At 31.1% G+C, this 20,256-nt stretch overlaps 1 protein-coding gene across 1 annotated transcript; it reads right to left on the reverse strand.

Moving 5' to 3' along the window:
- Window positions 1-1,578: 1,578 nt before the first annotated feature.
- Window positions 1,579-15,318, reverse strand: LOC140920669 (uncharacterized). Its single transcript, XM_073369469.1, has 5 exons — window positions 15,146-15,318; window positions 4,349-4,529; window positions 3,199-4,195; window positions 2,599-3,093; window positions 1,579-2,072 (listed from the first exon to the last, which is right to left on the reverse strand). The coding sequence occupies exons 1-5, from the start codon at window positions 15,316-15,318 to the stop codon at window positions 1,579-1,581; spliced, it is 2,340 nt and encodes a 779-aa protein (XP_073225570.1).
- Between the last annotated feature and the right edge of the window lie 4,938 nt (window positions 15,319-20,256).

A 20,256-nucleotide genomic window follows, 5' to 3' on the forward strand; every position in this document is an offset into this window, starting at 1 on the left:
GGAATGCCACTAGAGAAAGGAATGACTTGTATCCAAAATAATCCCCTTAATCATTCCTTCATTCCCTTTATTTGTATTGACAAGAGAAATATTTTCTATTAGGGATTCTTTCTCTCTTGCCCCTCCTTCGCTCCATGATGCAAGGATCATTCACCACACGTCCTTGATTTCCTTCTTTTTGTCCTTTTCCTTCAACATCCATATGTTGCTAGCTCCATATATTATCCTTAATCATCACATTACTCCCCTCATTAACAAGAAGCTTGTCCTCAAGGTTAGGATAATTGGTATGAAACTCAGACCAATTTTTCCAAGTAGTTTCTGTTGGTGCCACGCCTTCCCACTGCACTTATACTTGGTGCACAGGTTGACCATTTTGAATGACATTACGATGATCCATAATGGCAAGGGGCAGCACTATTGGTCCTTGCTCAGTGGTGGTCAATGGTAGTGGCAGCAGTTGTGTAGAATGATCTCCTTTACATAATTTCAAAGTAGAAATATGGTACACAGGTCAGATTTTGGCAGTTGGAGGAAGCATGAGCTTATAAGCAACCTGACCAATTCACAGGAAAAGGACCAAAGTAAAGCATATTAAGCTTGTGATTACGCCTTAAAACAACTGAGTGTTGTCTATATGGTTGCAATTTGACAAGAACCATATCACCAATTTGAAAGTCAACACAATGACGCTTGGTGTCGGAAAACTTTTTCATAATTTGTTGAGCGCGTGCCAGAATAGATTTGAGAGTTGTAATGGTATCATCTCTTTCAGTTAACATATGTTGCAGCAAGGGAGGATCAACATTGTTAACTTCATAACAAATTAGTTTGGGAGGATCGCGTTGTACACTACTTTGAAAGGTGTCATTCCAATACTAGTTTGGAAGGAAGTGTTGTGCCAAATCTCGGCCCAAGACAATAATTTGGACCACCGTGGAGGTGATTCACTAGTGAAACAGCATAGGTAAAGCTGCAAACATTTGTTAACAACTTCAGATTGCCCATCAGTTTGGGGGTGATAGGCAGTGCTCATAGCCAAGGTAGTGCCACTGAGTTTGCACAAATGTTGCTAAAACTGATTGGTAAATACACGAACTCTGTCAGATATAATTGTCTTAGGAAAACCATGAAGTTTAACTACTATGTGAAGGAAAACATCAGCAGCTTTGGAGCTATTATAATCAGCTTTGAAGGGCATGAATTGGTTATATTTGGAAAGTCTGTCAACAACCACAAAATGATAGTGTAAGTATTGGATGAAGGCAATCCAATTATGAAGTCCATTGATAAATCCTCCCAAATTTGTTGTGGAATGGGTAGTGGCTGTAGTAACCCTGCTGGCAAGGCAGTAGAATGCTTTGCTTGTTGATAAATTAAGCATTTCGAAATGAACTCCTTAATGTCTTTTGCCATAGTAGGCCAAAAGAATTGAGAGGCTATGTGAGCTTTGGTGCGTGTGACTCAATCATGGCCCCCAATAGCAGAAGAGTGAAATTCAGTGAAGATGATGTGAATCAAGTCGAGCTTCTGGGGTATCACCAACCAATTTTTCCAAAATAACATGTCATGCTTGACCTAATAATGTGGTGTAGAATTGGTTCCCAACAAGCATTGATTTCGAATCTCCGCTAAAGAAGGGTCATTGTTCACAGCTATAGATATCATTGAGATAAGTTGAGGAGTTTGCATAGACAACGCCAAGCAGAAAAAATATGATAGACTATCAGCTGCTATGTTATCAATACCAGGTTTGATTTCAACAGTAAAATCATAGCCAAGGTATTTGTGAAGCCAATGTTGTTGCTCTGGGGTTTGAATTGACTGATCAGTGAGGGATTTGAGGTTGTGTTGATCAGTTTTGATAACAAACTTATGGCCAATGAGATAATGACGAAATTTTTCCAAAGCTTCGGTGATGGCATACAACTCTCGCACATAAGCGGATTGTTTTTGTATTCGATGCCACAATTTCTTTGAGAAATAAGCAATAGGATGGCGAGCTTGACTGAGCACAGCTCCAATGCCCGAACCTGATGCGTCTGTTTCCAAGGTGAACGGTAATCGAAAATCTGGCAAAGTCAAAACAGGGGCTTGTGTGATGGCTTATTTGAGCTTATTAAAAGCATCAGTAGGAGCTGGTGTCCAAATAAAAGCATTTTTTTTTTTAACAATTCGGTAAGTGGTGAAGCAACAACAGCATAATTGCGAATAAAGTGCCGGTAATAGCCAGATAACCCTAAAATCCCACGAAGTTGTTTGAGTGAAGTAGGGATTTTCCATTCCAATACAGCTTGAATTTTTTATTTTTCCATCTCAACCCCTTGACTGAATATGGTGTGGCCTAGATAATCCACTAAGGTGAGACCAAAACAACATTTGGAGAATTTGGCAAACAAGTCATGTTGTTGCAGCAGTCCTAACACAATTTCCAAATGTTCAGGGTGGGAAGACCAAGAGTGGTTGTACACAAGTATATCGTAAAAAAAACCAGTACAAACTTGCGTAATTGGTCACGAAAAACAGAGTTCATAAGACTTTGAAACGAAGTCGGGGCATTGGTGAACCCAAAAGGCAATACAAGCCATTCATACAAACCTTGATGAGTTCTAAAACCAGTCTTACGACGATTCTCGGGATGGACTAGGATTTGGTGATACCTAGATTGCAAATCCAACTTAGAAAAGTAAGCAGCTCCAAACAATTCGTCTAACAATTCATCCACTGTGGGTATGGGAAAACTATCCTTGATGGTAATCGCGTTTAATGCACGATAATCAGTGCAAAAGCGCCAGGATCTGTCCTTCTTTTTTACTAACAAAACTGGTGAGGAAAATGGACTCGTGTTGGGCTCAATAATGCCTTGCTTCAACATCTCGGACACCATGTTTTCAATCTCAGCCTTCTGACTGTGTGGATAACGGTAGAATTTGACCTTCACAGGGTTACTCCCATCAATGAGAGAGATCAAATGATCTTGATCTCTAGGTGGCGGTAAGCGTGTGGGTTCATCAAACACATTCCAATAATTGTGTAACAGAGTAGCCAAGTCAACCAGGAGATTCTCAAGAGAAGCTGTTGATGATGGTTGTGCTATGGAATGGAATTGCAATGTATATGATAAATCAATAGAATGAGTATTCTGAAGACGACGAATGTGATGAAATTGGGACTGTCATGGTTCTGTGATTTGATTACCTCTAAGAGTGATGAATTTGTTGTTGAGGTAGAATTTAATGGACAAAGCCTCGTAATCCGCAATGTGAGGACCCAAAGTCTTAAGCCAAGGCGCGCCCAAAACCAAATCAGCGCTAGTAATTGGTAGCAAATACACCGAAAGGTGGAGAGTATGACCTTGAATGGTTACTGGCAAGTCCTGAATCAACCTAGAAGTTGTTAAGGTGCTACCATTGCCCACGAGGACTTGAAACTGAGAAGCTTCGTGGATTGTTAGTTTCAAGCATTGAGCAATACGAGGTTGGAGAAAGTTATCAGAGCTACCACTATCAAGTAAAACTTGTATTTGGACGCCTTGAATTTGACCTTGGAAACCAATTGTGCCAGCACTATACACTCCTTTGAGAGCATGAAATGAGAGATGGTGCTCTGACTCAAGGACAACGAGTAGTGGATCCGAATCTGGAGGATCCGTTTCTGGCTCTGGTGGATCCAAATCATCGACTTGCAACAAGAGGTAGTGTTTATTAGGACAACGATGGGTAGGGGAAAACTTTTCATCATAATAGAAACATTGTCCTTTGTCTCGCCAGAGTTGAATCTCACCCGCGGTGATACTACGTATTGGGCGAGCTCGGGAAGTTGGAGGTTGGGAATGCGTTGAAGGTGTGGGTAAGAGAGTGTTTGTGGGTCGGGTCAGGGAGTGTGGGTTGGAATTGGAGAAAGATTTTTTGGGTTGGGGGATGAGCTTAGTAAGCGAGGTGTATTTTTCCTCAAAGTGTTTGGCTAGGGACAGGGCTTTGGATAATGAGATAAGGTTTTGGGCTATAACGTCGCGGCGAAGGTCAGGCTTAAGCCCACTCACAAAACAATCCAAAATTGCATTTGGTGAGAGACCCGGGGTGCGATTAGCAAGTGCAGTGAATGTGGAATAATATTCATAGACGGTGGTGGTTTGGGTTAATTTGAAAAGGGTGGGTCCGAGAGATTCATACGGCGACGGTCCATATTCCAATTCCTAAGCACGAGTGAAAGATACCCAAGATCTAAAAGGGTTGTTACGAGTAATCACGTTGCACACCTGGAAAGGTTGTTGTCGCGATGAGACGTTGGAGTTCAAGCTACCATTCAAAACGGTAGAGAGCTAGAAACTGCCAAGTTTTGCCTCGACCTGCTCGAGGCACGTCATATCAGCATGACGGTGTTGCATGTAGTCGTTATGTCGTGCCTCGGCGTCGTCCATCATCTTCTGTATCGCGGCGTTGATGATGTTGATTGCAGCTTCCATACCTTTCATACTATTCCGCCATGGTAAGTTCAACGAAAGCACCAAATGTAACAATAGTAAAACTCTGTGAGCAGAGAACGATTCACAAAAAAATCTCTTTACTATATTAAGAACAAGTACAGATGAAGAATTTAATTGAATATGATTACTGAATCATTTCTTGGAATGAAAAAGTACAAATTTATTGCAACACAATTTAAAAGAGATTCATTCACAAGGAATGCCACTAGAGAAAGGAAAGACTTGTATCCAAAATGATCCACTTAATCATTCCTTCATTCCCTCTATTTGTACTGTCAAGAGGAGTATTTTCTGTTAGAGATTCTCTCTGTCTTTCCCCTCCTTCGCTCCATGATGCAAGGATCATTCACCATGTGTCCTTGATTTCTTTCTTTTTGTCCTTTTCCTTCAGCATTCATCTGTTGCCAGCTCCATATATTATCCTTAATCATCACAGTAGATGAAGCGACAATACTTCATTTATAGACGAAGTTTGTAGCGGGCTGTACTCGTGGTCGAGTTATGGCATTGGAGATTTGTTTGTCAACCTTTGGCGTGGGTGCACATCTTTTACCCAACAATCTGATAATCGTGATGGGTCCATAACTGTGATCTCTTTGGAAGCGGCGAGGGAGGCTAGAATTAAAGCAGACGACTTAGGATGCAATAGTCCAGCTTATGTAACTTAAGATCCAATATTATGTAACTTCTAATGTGAACTTAAGATTGTCCGAAAGATCTAATGGGAACTTAAGACGTCTTAAGATCTAGTATTATGTAACCACGAGGTCCAATATTATGTAACTTAAGATCACATTAGACATCTTGGGTAGGAGGTTACTTGTTTTGATTAAGCGGTTTGTATTTTGTATGATAATATTATAAGTTACTAATTTTGAATAAATTGACAAGTGGTAACCGTAAGTAGGTTGTTACGAGTTATTTTAAATTTAACTTTTTTGTTTCTAAAGAATATTTTTAGAATTAATAGTTGACGATTCATCTTAAGACCCACTCAGTCTTATTTTATTTCGTCTCGTCATTATTGAACATGCGACTAATTAAATTTAGTCGACTTCAAGGACGGATTATAGCTTAAAAATAAAAATTGACCCGATCAAATATTTTGATTGAGTAAAGAACACACAAATTCAAACCTAAGACGTACTAATAAATATATTAGGCAAAGTGCTAAAAGTCCTATTTCCAAGGCTTCCCGTAAATAGTTGAGCTTTAATTACAAATTTATGAGTAGCATTGAATTCTCAACAAACAAAGATTATTAGTTTTGTGATTAATCATTTTCAGTGATATAATTCCAATGTTTAGTAATATATGAATATTTTACAAATTCTTGTAAATGTGATTAGACTGGAAATATTACTTACAGTTAATAAATCATAATTTGGTTTTCACTAACATGTAAACGTGATTAGCGTAGAAAATATCTATTTATTTATCTATTATTTTATGAAATATTTTATTTATTATTATAGTTTTATTCTGAAGTAGTATTGAAAATGATTTTAACTATTTATTTAAATATATTAGTAAAGACATTTGACTAACCTTCTTCGAAATTTTAATCATAAATATTATCTCAAGGATCATTTTATTTATTACACATGTATTAATTATTAAATATAAACAACAACCTCCTCAAATTATATGCAAAACTACCCCTCTCCATATTTTATTATCTTTTATAAACCTCTTTTCCACTTCAAAATTTGTGCTGTAATATTTAATTATTTTTCTTTTGATATTTTTTTTCCTGTTTTAGTCAAATAAAATAAAAATCTTCTTACCACTATAATAATAAGATTTTTTGTATATATATAAACCATTTTGTTAAAGAAATATAAAAGTTATTTTAACTCTTAAAAAATCATTGTCCAATCCTTAAATGTTAGCTGAATTAATACAAATATCAATATTATTAAATTAAATATTTTATTTTGAATTCTAACCGAACCAAAATATCTAAATTATGTAAATTAATTATAATATAATTAATTATTTTTTTAAACTAAGAAAATAAAATTACTATTCATACTCAGGTATAAATCGAACACTTTCTAAAAGGGTTACAATATTGTGGGATTTAGAATCGGGAGCTTCTAATGCGATCGTCCGAAAAGAGGAAATATTCTATAGCGCCTAAATCCAAGACGTTGAAATTTATTTGTAAATTTATTTGTAAATAATCAATAATCAAATACATGTTTCTCTTTTAACTAATTTATTTGTAAATTATCATATTTTAATTAAGTTGTTAATGATAAACATATGTTGTGCATTTTTTGTCTTCATTTTTTGCGTATATAATTTGTATGATAAATTATAATTAGTATATTATAACTTTTTTTATTTAAAAAAATTCAAATGAAAAATTAATAATCTAATGCATATTTTTCTAAATTAATAGATTCATTAATGACAATCTTAAAATAATTAATTAGTGGCTAACATTTGTCCTGTATATGTTTTGATAAATTATTTATGGAAAAATATTAGAATTCAAAATTTATCCAAATAATTAATATATTGAATAAAGAAATTTATTGATCATAAAACTAATTTCTAATTATAATTTTTGAATTTTATATACATAATTATTTAATAAAGTAGTTACTTGATAACTGATCCAGTACTTAATTAACTATATACTATTAATCAATAATCAAAATTAAATTTTATTTTACAAATATTTAAATAATCTTATAACTCAACATATTTATATATATATATATATTGTTAAGACAAAATCTCAATTTAAATGTTTTGATGATAATTAAACAAAAGATTAATTAAATACTATTAATTATGATTCTAAATGTTTTGGTATTTAACATATGCATTTGAGTGTGTTAAAAAAGATAGGTATCAAACATTACAAAACAGATCGCATTAAAATCAAAGAAAGCAAAAGCAGTAAAATGAAGATTGATATTGAAGTAGTTCTGGAAAACGAATATCGATCTTCGTTTTTGGCATAAACAAGAATAATTAGTTTCTCTGTTAGAAATTGGATCCTGGAACTTTATTCATCTCATATCTTCATAAGAGAATAAGCAAGGTTCAATCTAAGTCATAATCATTCCAGATATCGAAGGATCAAAAAATATGCTTCATTAAAAGCTCAAAACAAGATCATTCTTGAAGTGAGGAAATTACAATTACAAAGTTGCATGCTGTAAAAGTACAATGTTGATTGTACTGTCAATTTAGACCTACACACGTGACTGAAAAGCAAGCAAATCATCTCAGACAACTGACACAATCACATGTACAAGTCAGCTCATCACCAACAAATTCAAAGAACGATCTTGGATGTTAAGAACGTTTCTGGATTGAGCATAATCACTCTTGCTTTATGAATGGCTTTTTCCAACCACTCCTTAATAACTGTTGGCCCTATTTAAACGGACATATGAGTTGTCCTAAAGATCAAGATTGATCTGTGACAAATAGTGTGATAACCAAGAATAATCTTGCCTTTGAGCACTTGGTGGAAAATATCACATTTGTGAGGACTGGACGTAACCCGTGTTTGGGTGAACCAGGATATATGCGGTTGTAATCTCTTTATCTCTATCTCTATTTACTTTATGTGTGACAATCAGATTTCATATTGACAACATTGATATTGCTGTTTTTTACTAACCAAGATCAATCTTCATTATAACCAAGATCAATCTTGAGTTGAAGTTTCAGTTTTAAACAATTTTTTTTTTAAAAGGGGCAATTATAATTCAAACCCCCCCTTCCTTATAATTGAAATTTTTACTTCATATATATAAAGTTAAATTTATTATTAAGTACTTAGAATATTTCATTCAAATGTTGACTAGGACTCTCATCCATTTTTCAAATAAGGTTTATTTAAACTTACAAAATTGACATTAATAAGGAATACATTAGGTTTACACGAAATTTAATTTTAAATATAAAAATCATCTAACAAATTTTTTTTTAAGCATTTCAATAATTTTTAAAATATGTTGACTTTAGACAGCAGAAACTAAATTATAATAAATAAATCAGATTGAATTAAAGAGGAGCCTTTGTGTTATAGATATATTAGGGAAACTGTTAAAAGTCTTTTCTAAGGCTTCTGACAAATTTCTTCAACTAATAAAAGCAATTATGAGAATATAATGAAAGCAACAAACAATTATCAATAATGAAACTCTCAACTAACAAAGATTATTAGATTTAGGGATTAACCAAATACTATTTTAAAGGATATAATTCCAATAAATAATATACGAATATTTTACTTTCTTGTAAATTTGATTAGCGTAAAAAAAGAAACTATTACATAAAATTGATCATACCATTTCTTTAGAAGAAAAATAAATTTGCTTATGCACCCAAATAAAACTCACATACTGCAAAATTGAATGCTGAAAATAATTAAAAACAACAAAAATAAATTAATCATAACTTTTATTCATAGCTTTATTATATGTCACAAGGTAATTGACATAAAATAATTTTAATTCATAGCTTTATTTAATCGTGTTTTGTGTGACAGCACCATCCAACCCATTTGCTGCAACACCATTTTTGTGGTTGATATTCGGCATTACTTTGTTGTTGTATAATTTCACTAAGATCGTGACGAGTACTTTGTGTGCTTCCCATCAAAGTACTCACAATCACTAAGAGCACCATCACAAACTTCAAAATCATCTTCATTGTAGATTCCATTATGACTTTGCAAAATATTAAATAAATTGAAATGATGTATTTTCAATGGTATCTATCTATCTATCTATCTATATATATTACCATTAAATAATATTTTATTTATTATTATAGTTTTATTAATTTTTAAATATGAAACTTTTTAAACATTCTATATAATATTTACATATTTGAATTTATAATTGATTCAAATAATTCAAATACTGAATAAAGAAATTTGTTGTTCTTTAAACTAATTTCTAATTTTAATTATCAAAATTTATATGCACAATTAATTATTTAATAAAATAGTCACTTGATTATTGACCCACTAATAAACTATAGATTATTAATCACAACAAAAAATTAAATTTATTTTAATTTTTGTTTAACTATGCATATATATATATATATATATATATATGCAAATGTTGACTTAATCTATGACCCGTTTTTCAGATACTGTTTATTTAAACTTATTAAATATACAATATTAAGGAATATATTAGTCTTACACTAAATTTAATTTAAATATTAAAATCATTTATCAAAGACTTTTTTTAAGTATTTCTATAATTTTTTAAATATATTGATTTTTTAGAGTAGAAACTTAATTCTAAAACATAAATAAGATTGAATTGAAGCTATTAAAATTTCTTAAAAAACTAATAATATGTCTGTCTTGAAAATTGAATAGATCCGTTATTTTATTATTCCCTTGAATATGTGTCAATAATTTAGAAATTTCTTCGAATTCCATGAACTCCAAATTTCTTTGTAATATATATAAGTAATAATGTGATTAATTTTTCATACACAAGTTCGTGCATTAATGTAATATTTTATATATATTTAATTTGATTGTTAATATAAATTGTTATATTATATTTATTTAATGTATTATTTTAGTATGAGTACTTTGAAGAATAAAATTTTTGTTATAGATGAGTAAAATAAAAACTATTAAGAATTTTACGTGGTTTATCTTTGTATTTAGTATATTTTTTTGATGAGGCTTTAAATAGTTTAATTTATTTTTTATTATAAAATACAATCACGAAACACTTATAATTTGTTTGGGGGTGGTGAAGTTAACATGGTGCTCTAAGTGATATTGAATGTCAAATTAATTTTGTGGATATGTTTGATTTTATGGCTAATGGTAGTGATGTTATAAATTTGTGATGAAAATATTAAAGTAATCTAGGCTAAAGATGAAATAACGATGATTCCAATTTGTGTTAAAGATGATATTCTTAATGGAGTAATTTAGGTCAACGAAGAGAGAAAATAAATGTTGAGAAGAAGGCAATGGATATGTGCATAACAACAAAGAAGAAGGTAAGAGTAGTTAGTTGGTTACCGGTGGTAGCTGAATCATAAAAAACAATACCCTATTTTTATATTTTATCTTTTAATTTTGAAATATATAGTTTTGAGGATGAAGTTGGGTGGTTGTTTCTTCCCTATTCAACTTTATTCTTGTTTTTGAATCTACACTTTTTGTTCCTCACTTTTTTATCAAGAAAAATCTCTCTTTTTCTTTTCTTCTTTGGTTTTATTTTCCAGCCAAATTTTCTACTCAGTCAAATTTTTCTCCGCTTCTGATGAATTTTTGTCTGAATGTATAGGCTAAAATGATAAATGAGTGTGTCCATGAGATAAAACTAAATATGGTTTTGTCATTGTATTGCAGCAAAACTCAAGCAACCTGAAATAATTAGGGGAAAAAATGGTTCACCTTTTTGATTGAGTGCATTACGAGCGAAGATTTTAGCCTTATCAGTACAAAAGAGTAACCTGAATAAATAAAAAGGAGAAGGGGACTGAAGAGAAAGAAAGAGACTAGACAATAGAGAATATTTATTTATTTATTTTTGTACTAAAGGTAATGTAATATGAATAAGGTAAATATGTACTTAAAATTTGTTCAGATTTTTATAAAATGATGATTATTTTTGGATTTAATAATAATAATTGTGAAATATTTATTAAACATATTATTATTTTGGAATTATTTTTAATTGATCGGACGAAATTGGGGTACTACATGTACCCTTGTTTAATTATATTTATTAGAAAATATGAATATTATTGTTGTAAAAGATAATTAAATATAAGTACCTAAATTTTGTATAAATAAATTATCAAAGTTGATTAATTCTCAATGATAGAGTAGATGAGAATATGATATGGAATGGAAAACTAAACAAATGACCGCAAATATGAAAAATGACCATCTCCATGTTGGTTACCGACATAGATTGACAAAAATGTAAATGATCGTCTCCGATTGGTTAGATCAACATGAATAAATAAATAAAATCGTCTTTGATTTGGTTAACGATGCATAAAAACATAAATGGTCATCTTCTAATTGGTTGTCGATGCGTAAATCGACAAAAATATAAATGATCGTCTTCAGATTGGTTACCGATGCGTAGATTGATATGAAAGAAAGAATTATTGTCTTTGGATTGATTACTCATACGGAGATCGACAGGGATAGACAATGGATACCATAAGCAATATATAGGTCAAGTTAAGAAGGTAAAAAAGGAGAGAAATTTTTTAAAAAAGGAAAATATGTTTATAATAATTACAACGCAAACGTATAATGAACAATGTAACATGAAGGCGGTTGAGTATAAATATAAGAGATGTGTGGTTCACTCATTATGCATTGCACAAGGTTGTTGAGTATATGTAAAATATGAAAGAAGAAGCATAGATAATGCGTGAGGATATGAAAAATATAAATGTTAAAGGCATGGATAATGTGTTATGCAATATAGATAAATTCTTGTTCATTTTTTAGTTCCCCGATCCTTATATGATCTTATAAACCCACAAGATTCAATGAATGAATGAAGATAACAACTATTTTTGCATGATGAGTCTAGTACATCTCATGTGACCCTTTTTTCGAGATGAAATAAATTTCATTGTTTAAAATGATTACCCTTCTTTTATTTTTCACCCATATACGTTGAGAATCGATCGAGTTCTCATGTATATATTTTTCAAGTGTCAAAATATTTAAATTATTTTTTATATTTCCACATATTTTAAATTCCAACATTTAATATCATTAAATAACATTTTAAAATGTTAGAACAATCAACCATGAAACTGAATTAATTTAGAAAAGAGTATAACGTACAACATCGAATTAAAACATTAGAAAAACTACATTCACTACATTGAGAATATGATATGGAATGGAAAACTAAACAAATGGCAGAGTAGATGAGAATATGATATGGAATGGAAAACTAAACAAATGACCGCAAATATGAAAAATGACCGTCTCCATATTGGTTACCAGTAAAGATTGACAAAAATGTAAATGATCGTCTCCGATTGGTTAATTAGATCAACATGAATAAAAAAAATATCGTCTTTGAGTATATGTATAAGAGATGCACGGTTCACTCATTATGCATTGCACAAGGTTGTTGAGTATATGTAAAATATGAAAGAAGAAGCATAGATCATGCGTGAGGATATGAAAAATATAAATGTTAAATGCATGGATAATGTGTTATGCAATATATATAAATTCTTGTTCATTTTTTAGTTCCCCGATCCTTATATGATCTTATACACCCACAAAATTCAATGGATGAATGAAGATAACAATTGTTTTTGCATGATTAGTCTAGTACATCTCATGTGACCCTTTTTTCGAGATGAAACAAATTCCATTGTTTTAAAATGATTACCCTCCTTTTATTTTGCACCCATATACGTTGAGAATCTACCGTGTTCTCATGTATATATTTTTCAAGTGTCAAAATATTTAAATTATTTTTTATATTTCCACATATTTCAAATTCCAACATTTAATATCATTAAATAACATTTTAAAATGTTAGAACAATCAACCATGAAACTGAATTAATTTAGAAAGAGTATAACGTACAACATCGAATTAATACATTGGAAAAACTACATTCACTACATTGAGAACAAAACAATTGGGATTACAATGTATGGATGAATGTATTTAGCTTTAGTTGCAGGGATAACAAAAACTGATTATTCTTATAATATAGGACTCCTTTTGGTTTGCTTCAAAGAACCATTTATGCGAGTATTAGAGCTCCACTAGAGAAAGCCTATTTCACAAATATGATCTTTTGTAGTTCAGAGTCCTTCTTCCACGAGAATCTTTTTTTATGGACATTCTATAACACTAAGTCTCCTTCTTGAAACTCTCAAGTACATACCTTTTTCTCGTAGGATTTTTTAAGTCTTTTTTTATATAGTTGACCATGACATTGAACTATCATTCTTTTTTCTTCTATGAGATTCAATTGATCAAATGGTGATTGAACCCACTCTGCCTCTTCTAGTTTTGTTTCCATTAGGACTCTGATCGAGGTAATTTCAACTTCATTGGAAAGTACCGCTTCCATTCCATACATTAATCAGAAAAAAGTTGCCCCTGTTGAGGTGCAAAGAAAAGTTCTATAGCCATGTAATGCAAAGGGAAGCATTTTATATCAATCTTTATATGTCTCTACCATCTTTTGTATGATTTTCTTGATATTCTTATTTGCTGCTTCTACAACCCCATTCACTTTTAGACGATATGACGAAGAATTATGGTGCTGAATTTTGACACTACCACACAACTCCTTCATCATTTTGTTATTCAGATTGATCGCTTTATCAATAATAATCTTATTTGTCAAGCCATATCGACAAATCAATTCTCTTTTGATGAATATGATGACAACCACACTAATGCACAACATGTTTATTCAAGCAGTGATAAATAATTTTTGCATGTTTGATCTCACACCAAAAGTTCACTTAGCAGGGTTTAAACAAAGTATGAACTTCCTTAGTCGTATAAATAATTTTTGAAGGTTATCAACATGGTCTTCATCGATCCGAGACTTTGCAATCATATCGTCCATTTAAACCTCTATATACTTATGCATCATGTCATGAAACAAAGTTCCCATTGCTATTTGATAGGTTGCCCCAACATTCTTCAATCCAAATGGCATCACTTTATAGCAAAAAGTTCCCCATTGTATGATGAATATAGTTTTCTCCATATCCTCGGGAGCCATATTGATTTGATTGTACCCTGAGAAACAACCCATGAAGGAGAAAAAAGACTATTAAGCAATACTATCCACCATAACATCAATATGAAGCAAAGGGAAATAATCGTTAGGACTATCTTTATTTAAATCCTGATAATCGATGCACATTCGAACCTTTCCATCCATTTTTTTGGAACTTGGACAATATTAATAATCCACTGAGGATATTTTTCCACTGCTAAGAAACCAACATCAAATTGCCTCTTGACCTCTTTTCTAATTTTAAATGACATATTAGACATCATCCTCTTTAGTTTTTGTTTCATTGGAGCACATTCAAGCTTGAGCGGTAGCTTGTGTTCAACTATGTTAGTATCTAGCCCAGACATATCCTGATAAGACCATGCAAAGACATCCACGTAGTCAAATAAAATTGTTTCTTCTCATACTTAGTCATCAAATTGATCACCTCAACAAGTTCTTGATAAGCCTATATTATCTTAGCTTCCTGTTCCATTAGCCTTTCTAGTTCTAGGGGAGGTTCATAATTGTCTTCAAAATCCTCATACCCGTGATTAATTGAGCGTTTAAAATTATAAGAATGAGTTCTAGCACTGTTATTTTCAACATATTCATTTTCGACTCCGCATTGTTTAAATTAAGAAGAAAAAAGGGGAAAACAAGTAAATATGAATAAAAATTTCCATTTCAAGAAAAAAGAAACGGTTGGAGAAGTCAAAAATGCATTTATTGATAATAATTATGTAACCAAATACATGCGCCCTAATTAGTTATCCTTAGAGCCTTGGGAAGAGCAAAATGAGTTGAAATACATAATTACTTTGAACATTAATTAACAAAAACGAGAAACTTGATGATCTTCTAATTGTTGAGATTGGTGTTTGGAGGACATGGGTAAACTAACTTGAGGGTATCCGTATCAACATGATCTTCTTCTACAACAGCCACTTGGTCACCATATATAATTTCGGTGCTTTTATATGTTTGGCGAATATCATAAATAGGAACCTTTTGTGAATTCAATACCCGATTTTTCAGACGAGCTATCTTGTATTCCCATTTTTCTTTCACAATCATTTCCTTATCAGTTTTGGTAGGTACATATCGCAACTCATACCTATCGTTCTTTTCTGGTAGTTCTAACAATCTCCCCAATCTAAGGAAAACACCTCATTCCAACATGGCTTTGGTAGACTTCAATGATATGGTAGACAATTTTAGTTCCTTTAAGTGGGATCCTTCACCCATGAAGAAAACATTTGCAATTTTTAATGCTTGAAAAGAATTCTCTATGGCTTCCTCCGTGTCTTCGATGTAGCCCATAGAAGATATATGACTCACTATCACATGTTATTCCTCATATATTATTACAAGCTTCTTATCCACTTAAAACTTTAGCTTTTGATGGAGAGCGGAAGTCATTGCTCCAACAACATGAATCTATGGTTTCCTTAAAGGGCAACTGTACGTTAGTTTAATATCCATCACTTGGAAGGTTATTCCAAAGTTATTGTTGGAACCAAGTTGATTTTATAGTTTGAGTTTTGATGATAACAAAAATATTTTATGAGAACAATATATTTGACTTCAAATAGTATCAAAGAAGATTCGTGTTTTTGAAGAAAATCTAAAATGAGATTTGATTCAAATTTTTAATTGAAGAAAATCTAAAATAAGATTTTATTCAGATTTATAATTGAAGAAAGTATAAAATAATATTTGATTCAACTTTATGATTGATGAAAATCTAAAATAAGATTTGATTCATATTTATAATTGAACAAAACCTTTGACCAAGTTGAAAAGAAGATATGGTCAAGATTTGAAGAAGATTTGATCTAAATAATTTACGACCTCAATCTAAACAAAATATGAACGAAACCAATATGAAGAATTTATAAACTCAATATGAACAAGATACAATTCAGAATTAAATAATGACTAAATTGAAGCCAAAATTTAACTATAAATAGATACTCAAGGTTGAAGAAGAAAATCATCGAAAACCATAAAATAGTAGAAGAACTCAATCTCAAAATTCAAAATTTATCTTTTACTTCAAACAGAGAAACATTTGTTCAAGTTTGAAATATTTTCAGAGTGTTCCATTTAGTTGAATGCCTCTATACAAAATTGGGTATCTAAACAATTTAAGTTTAATAATTGTTAGTTAGAGCATGATAATTTTTTAAACTTTGTTAAAACAAGTTGGGAAGATTTTGAAATTGAAGGTTGGAAAGCTTTTATTTTAAAGAAAAAGTTATGTCTGCTGAAGGATCATCTTAGAATTTGGAATAGAGATGTTTTGGCATCATGGATTCAAAGCTTAACAAAATAGTTGAAGCTCTAAATAACCTAGACACAATGGTTGCAGTTGGCGGTGATATTGATTTTGAGTTGAGTCAACTTCTCAATAATAACTTGTGGAAAGTCATATTTTACATAAATATCGGGTGAAGTGGGCAAATGAGAGAGACACCAATACAAAATATTTGCATGCTTGTATGTGGATGGCAAACATTATCATAGGAACCAAATTCTTGAAATTCAAGGAATTGATGGTGTGGATTATGGGGTTTGGGAGGTAAAAAAGAAGTTTAAAAAAATTATAGGCATTATATGTGGAGGATATTTTTTCAAGACCAATGCTAAATAAAATTCATTTTAAAAAAACCGACGAGGTTGATAACTTAATATTGATTGATAAATTCTAACCAGAAGAGATCAAAGAAATTGTTTGGAGTTGTGATGGAAAAAAGAGTTTGGGTCTTGAAGGATTCAATTTCATCTTCTTTAAGGCATGTCGGGATAAAGTCAAAGCAAATGTTATAAGCTTTGTAAATGAATTCCATAAAGATTTGAAATTACCAAAAGGAATCATTGCCGTCTTTTTGGCACTTCTTCCAAAGAAGGATAATTCAAGACTCTTGAAGGAGTATAGGTTGATTCGTTAATTGGTAGCTTATAGAAATTTGTTTTCCAAAATCTTAGCATAAAGATTGAAGAATGTGCTAGGAACCTCTATTTCAAGAAATCTAACAATTTTTTATTTTATCAAAGTGGCAAATATTGGATGGAGTGTTGGTGATGAATGAATTGATTAATCTAACAAAGAGGGGGAAAGGTAAGTGGATTGTATTGAAGGTAGATTTTGAGAAAGTATAGGATTCAATCAGTTAGATCTATATGGAGTTTATGATGAGTGACACAAGCTTTACCTCTTGTTGGCGGAGTTGGATAAAGGCACGTGCGTTCTCAAGTATCTTGTCAATGCTTGTAAATGGTATCCCTAATGAAGAATTTCAAATTCGAAAGGGGCTTAAGCAGGGGATCTCTTAACACCTTTTCTATTCCTATTAGTGTTTGAAGGACTATTTGGGTTGGTGAAAAAAGTTGTGAACCCAGGTTTATTTCACGGGTTTCAGGTCTCTCAAAACATTTCCTTTCCCATACTACAATTTTCTATGATACTATTTTGACACATCACAAAAGTTGGGATGATTTGTGGACATTTAAATCCATACTAAGGGGTTTTGAATTAGTATCCGAATTGAAAGTGAATTTCTTCAAGTGTGGTATCTTTTGCATTAATATACATTAGAATTTTATTCGAACTGCCTCAACTTTTTTATCTTATGAGGATGGTGTTATCCCATTAAGTTTTTGGGATTACTTGTTGGTGCCATTCTTAGATGCACAAGTACTTGGACTCCTATTTTAGAATCTACGAGGATAAGACTATCGAGTTGGAGTTGAAAACATATTTCTATGTGTGGGAAGAGTTACTTTGATAAACTCGATGCTTGGAAGTTTACCTTTGTAATTCTTATCTTTTAATAAGATTCCAAAAATAGTAAGTAAAGAGATTATTTCTATCCAACAAAATTTTCTTTGGAGAGGAAATGAAGAAAAAAAGAAAATGATGTTGGAATGGTTGGAATAAGATTTGTTTACCTAAAGAATATGGAAGTCTTAGAATAAAAAAAAAAGTGGAAACTTTCAATGGATTCTTGTTATTCAAATGGAAATGGAGGTGTTTGGAGGATCATCTTCAATGAAAATTCCATTACAGCTTTGCAAAATTTTAAAGAAATTGAAATGATGTATGTCCAATGATATCTTTCTATATATACTACAATTAATTATTATTTTAAGGAATATTTTATTTATTATTATAGTTTTACTAATGATTAGATATAAAACTTCATAAACATTCTATACGACATTAAATACTGATTAATCATATTGGTAAGAATTATTTACAACTTGAGAAATATAGGTAATGAATATTTTAATTGCACTAGGTTTAAACTTAAATAATATTTTTATATAAAAAATGATATGTTTGTTGTTAAAGGAAAAAAATTTAAATACTGAGAATAAAGAAAATATTTAAGAAAAATATTTGAATACTGAAAATATTTAAGGAAATTATTTAAAGAAAAATATATGAATTTATAATTTATACAAATAATTCAAATACTGAGAATAAAGAAATTTGTTGCTAAACTAATTTCTAATTTTAGTTATCAAAATTTATATGCGTATTTAAATATTTAATAAAACACTCATCTGATCATTAACTCATAAATAAACTATATATTATTAATCACGAAAAAAATATTTATTTAACAAATATTTATATAATTTTTAACTCAACATACACATATATTGTGCAAATGTTGACTTGTACTATGACCAAAATTTTGATAATGTTTATTTAAACTTATTAAATTGACAATATTAAGAAATACATTAGTCTATCATTAACTTTTTTACGTATTTCTATAGTTTATAAAATATATTGATTTTAGTGAGTAGAAATTAAATTCTAAAAAATAAATAAGATTGAATTAAATATTTAACAAATTAGCCAGTAATTAACTATAAATTACTAATCATAACAAAAATTTAAATTTATTTAACAAATATTTAAATAATTCTGTAACTCAGCTTATATTTATATCGTACAAATGTTGTACGTTGACCTATTTTTCAGACGAGGTTTATTTAAAATTACTAAATTGACAATATTAAAAAATACAATAGTCATACACTAATTTAATTTTAAATAAAAAATTAAATTGAAGTTATTGAAAAAGGTGGAGATAATATTCAAGAGGTAGATGTAATGATAGTAAAACTCTGTAAGCAGAAAATGATTCACAAAAAAATCTCTTCACTATATTAAGAACAAGTACACATGAAGAATTTAATTGAATATGATTACTGAATCATTTCTTGGAATGAAAAGGTACAAATTTATTGCAACAAAATTTAAAAGGGATTCATTCACAAGGAATGCCACTAGAGAAAGGAAAGACTTGTATCCAAAATGATCCCCTTAATCATTCTTTCATTCCCTTTATTTGTATTGACAAGAGAAATATTTTCTATTAGGGATTCTTTCTCTCTTGCCCCTCCTTCGCTCCATGATGCAAGGATCATTCACCACATGTTCTTGATTTCCTTCTTTTTGTCCTTTTCCTTCAACATCCATTTGTTTCCATCTCCATATATTATCCTTAATCATCACATTACTCCCTTCATTAACAAGAGGCTTGTCCTCAAGGCTAGAATAATTGGTATGAAAGTCAGACCAATTTTTCCAAGTAGTTTGGATTGGTGCCACGCCTTCCCACTACAGTTGTACCTGGTGCACAGGCTGACCATTTTGAATGACAGTAAGGTGATCCATAATGGCAAGGGGCATCACTATTGGTCCTTGCTCAGTGGTGGTCAATGGTAGTGGCAGCAGGTGTGTAGAATTATCTCCATTACATAATTTCAAAGTAGAAATATGGAACACATACTAAGCTTGTGATTACGCCATAAAACAATTGAGTTGTCTATATGGTAGCAATTTGACAAGAACCATATCACCAATTTGAAAGTCAACACAACGACGTTTAGTGTCGGCAAAATTTTTCATAATTTGTTGAGCGCGTTCCAGATTAGATTTGAGAGTTGTAATGGTATCATCTCTTTCAGTTAACATTTTTTGCAGCAAGGGAG

The sequence above is a fragment of the Cicer arietinum genome, chromosome 6 (assembly GCF_000331145.2).
Source record: "Cicer arietinum cultivar CDC Frontier isolate Library 1 chromosome 6, Cicar.CDCFrontier_v2.0, whole genome shotgun sequence".
In the NCBI taxonomy this organism is placed as follows: Eukaryota; Viridiplantae; Streptophyta; class Magnoliopsida; order Fabales; family Fabaceae; genus Cicer; species Cicer arietinum.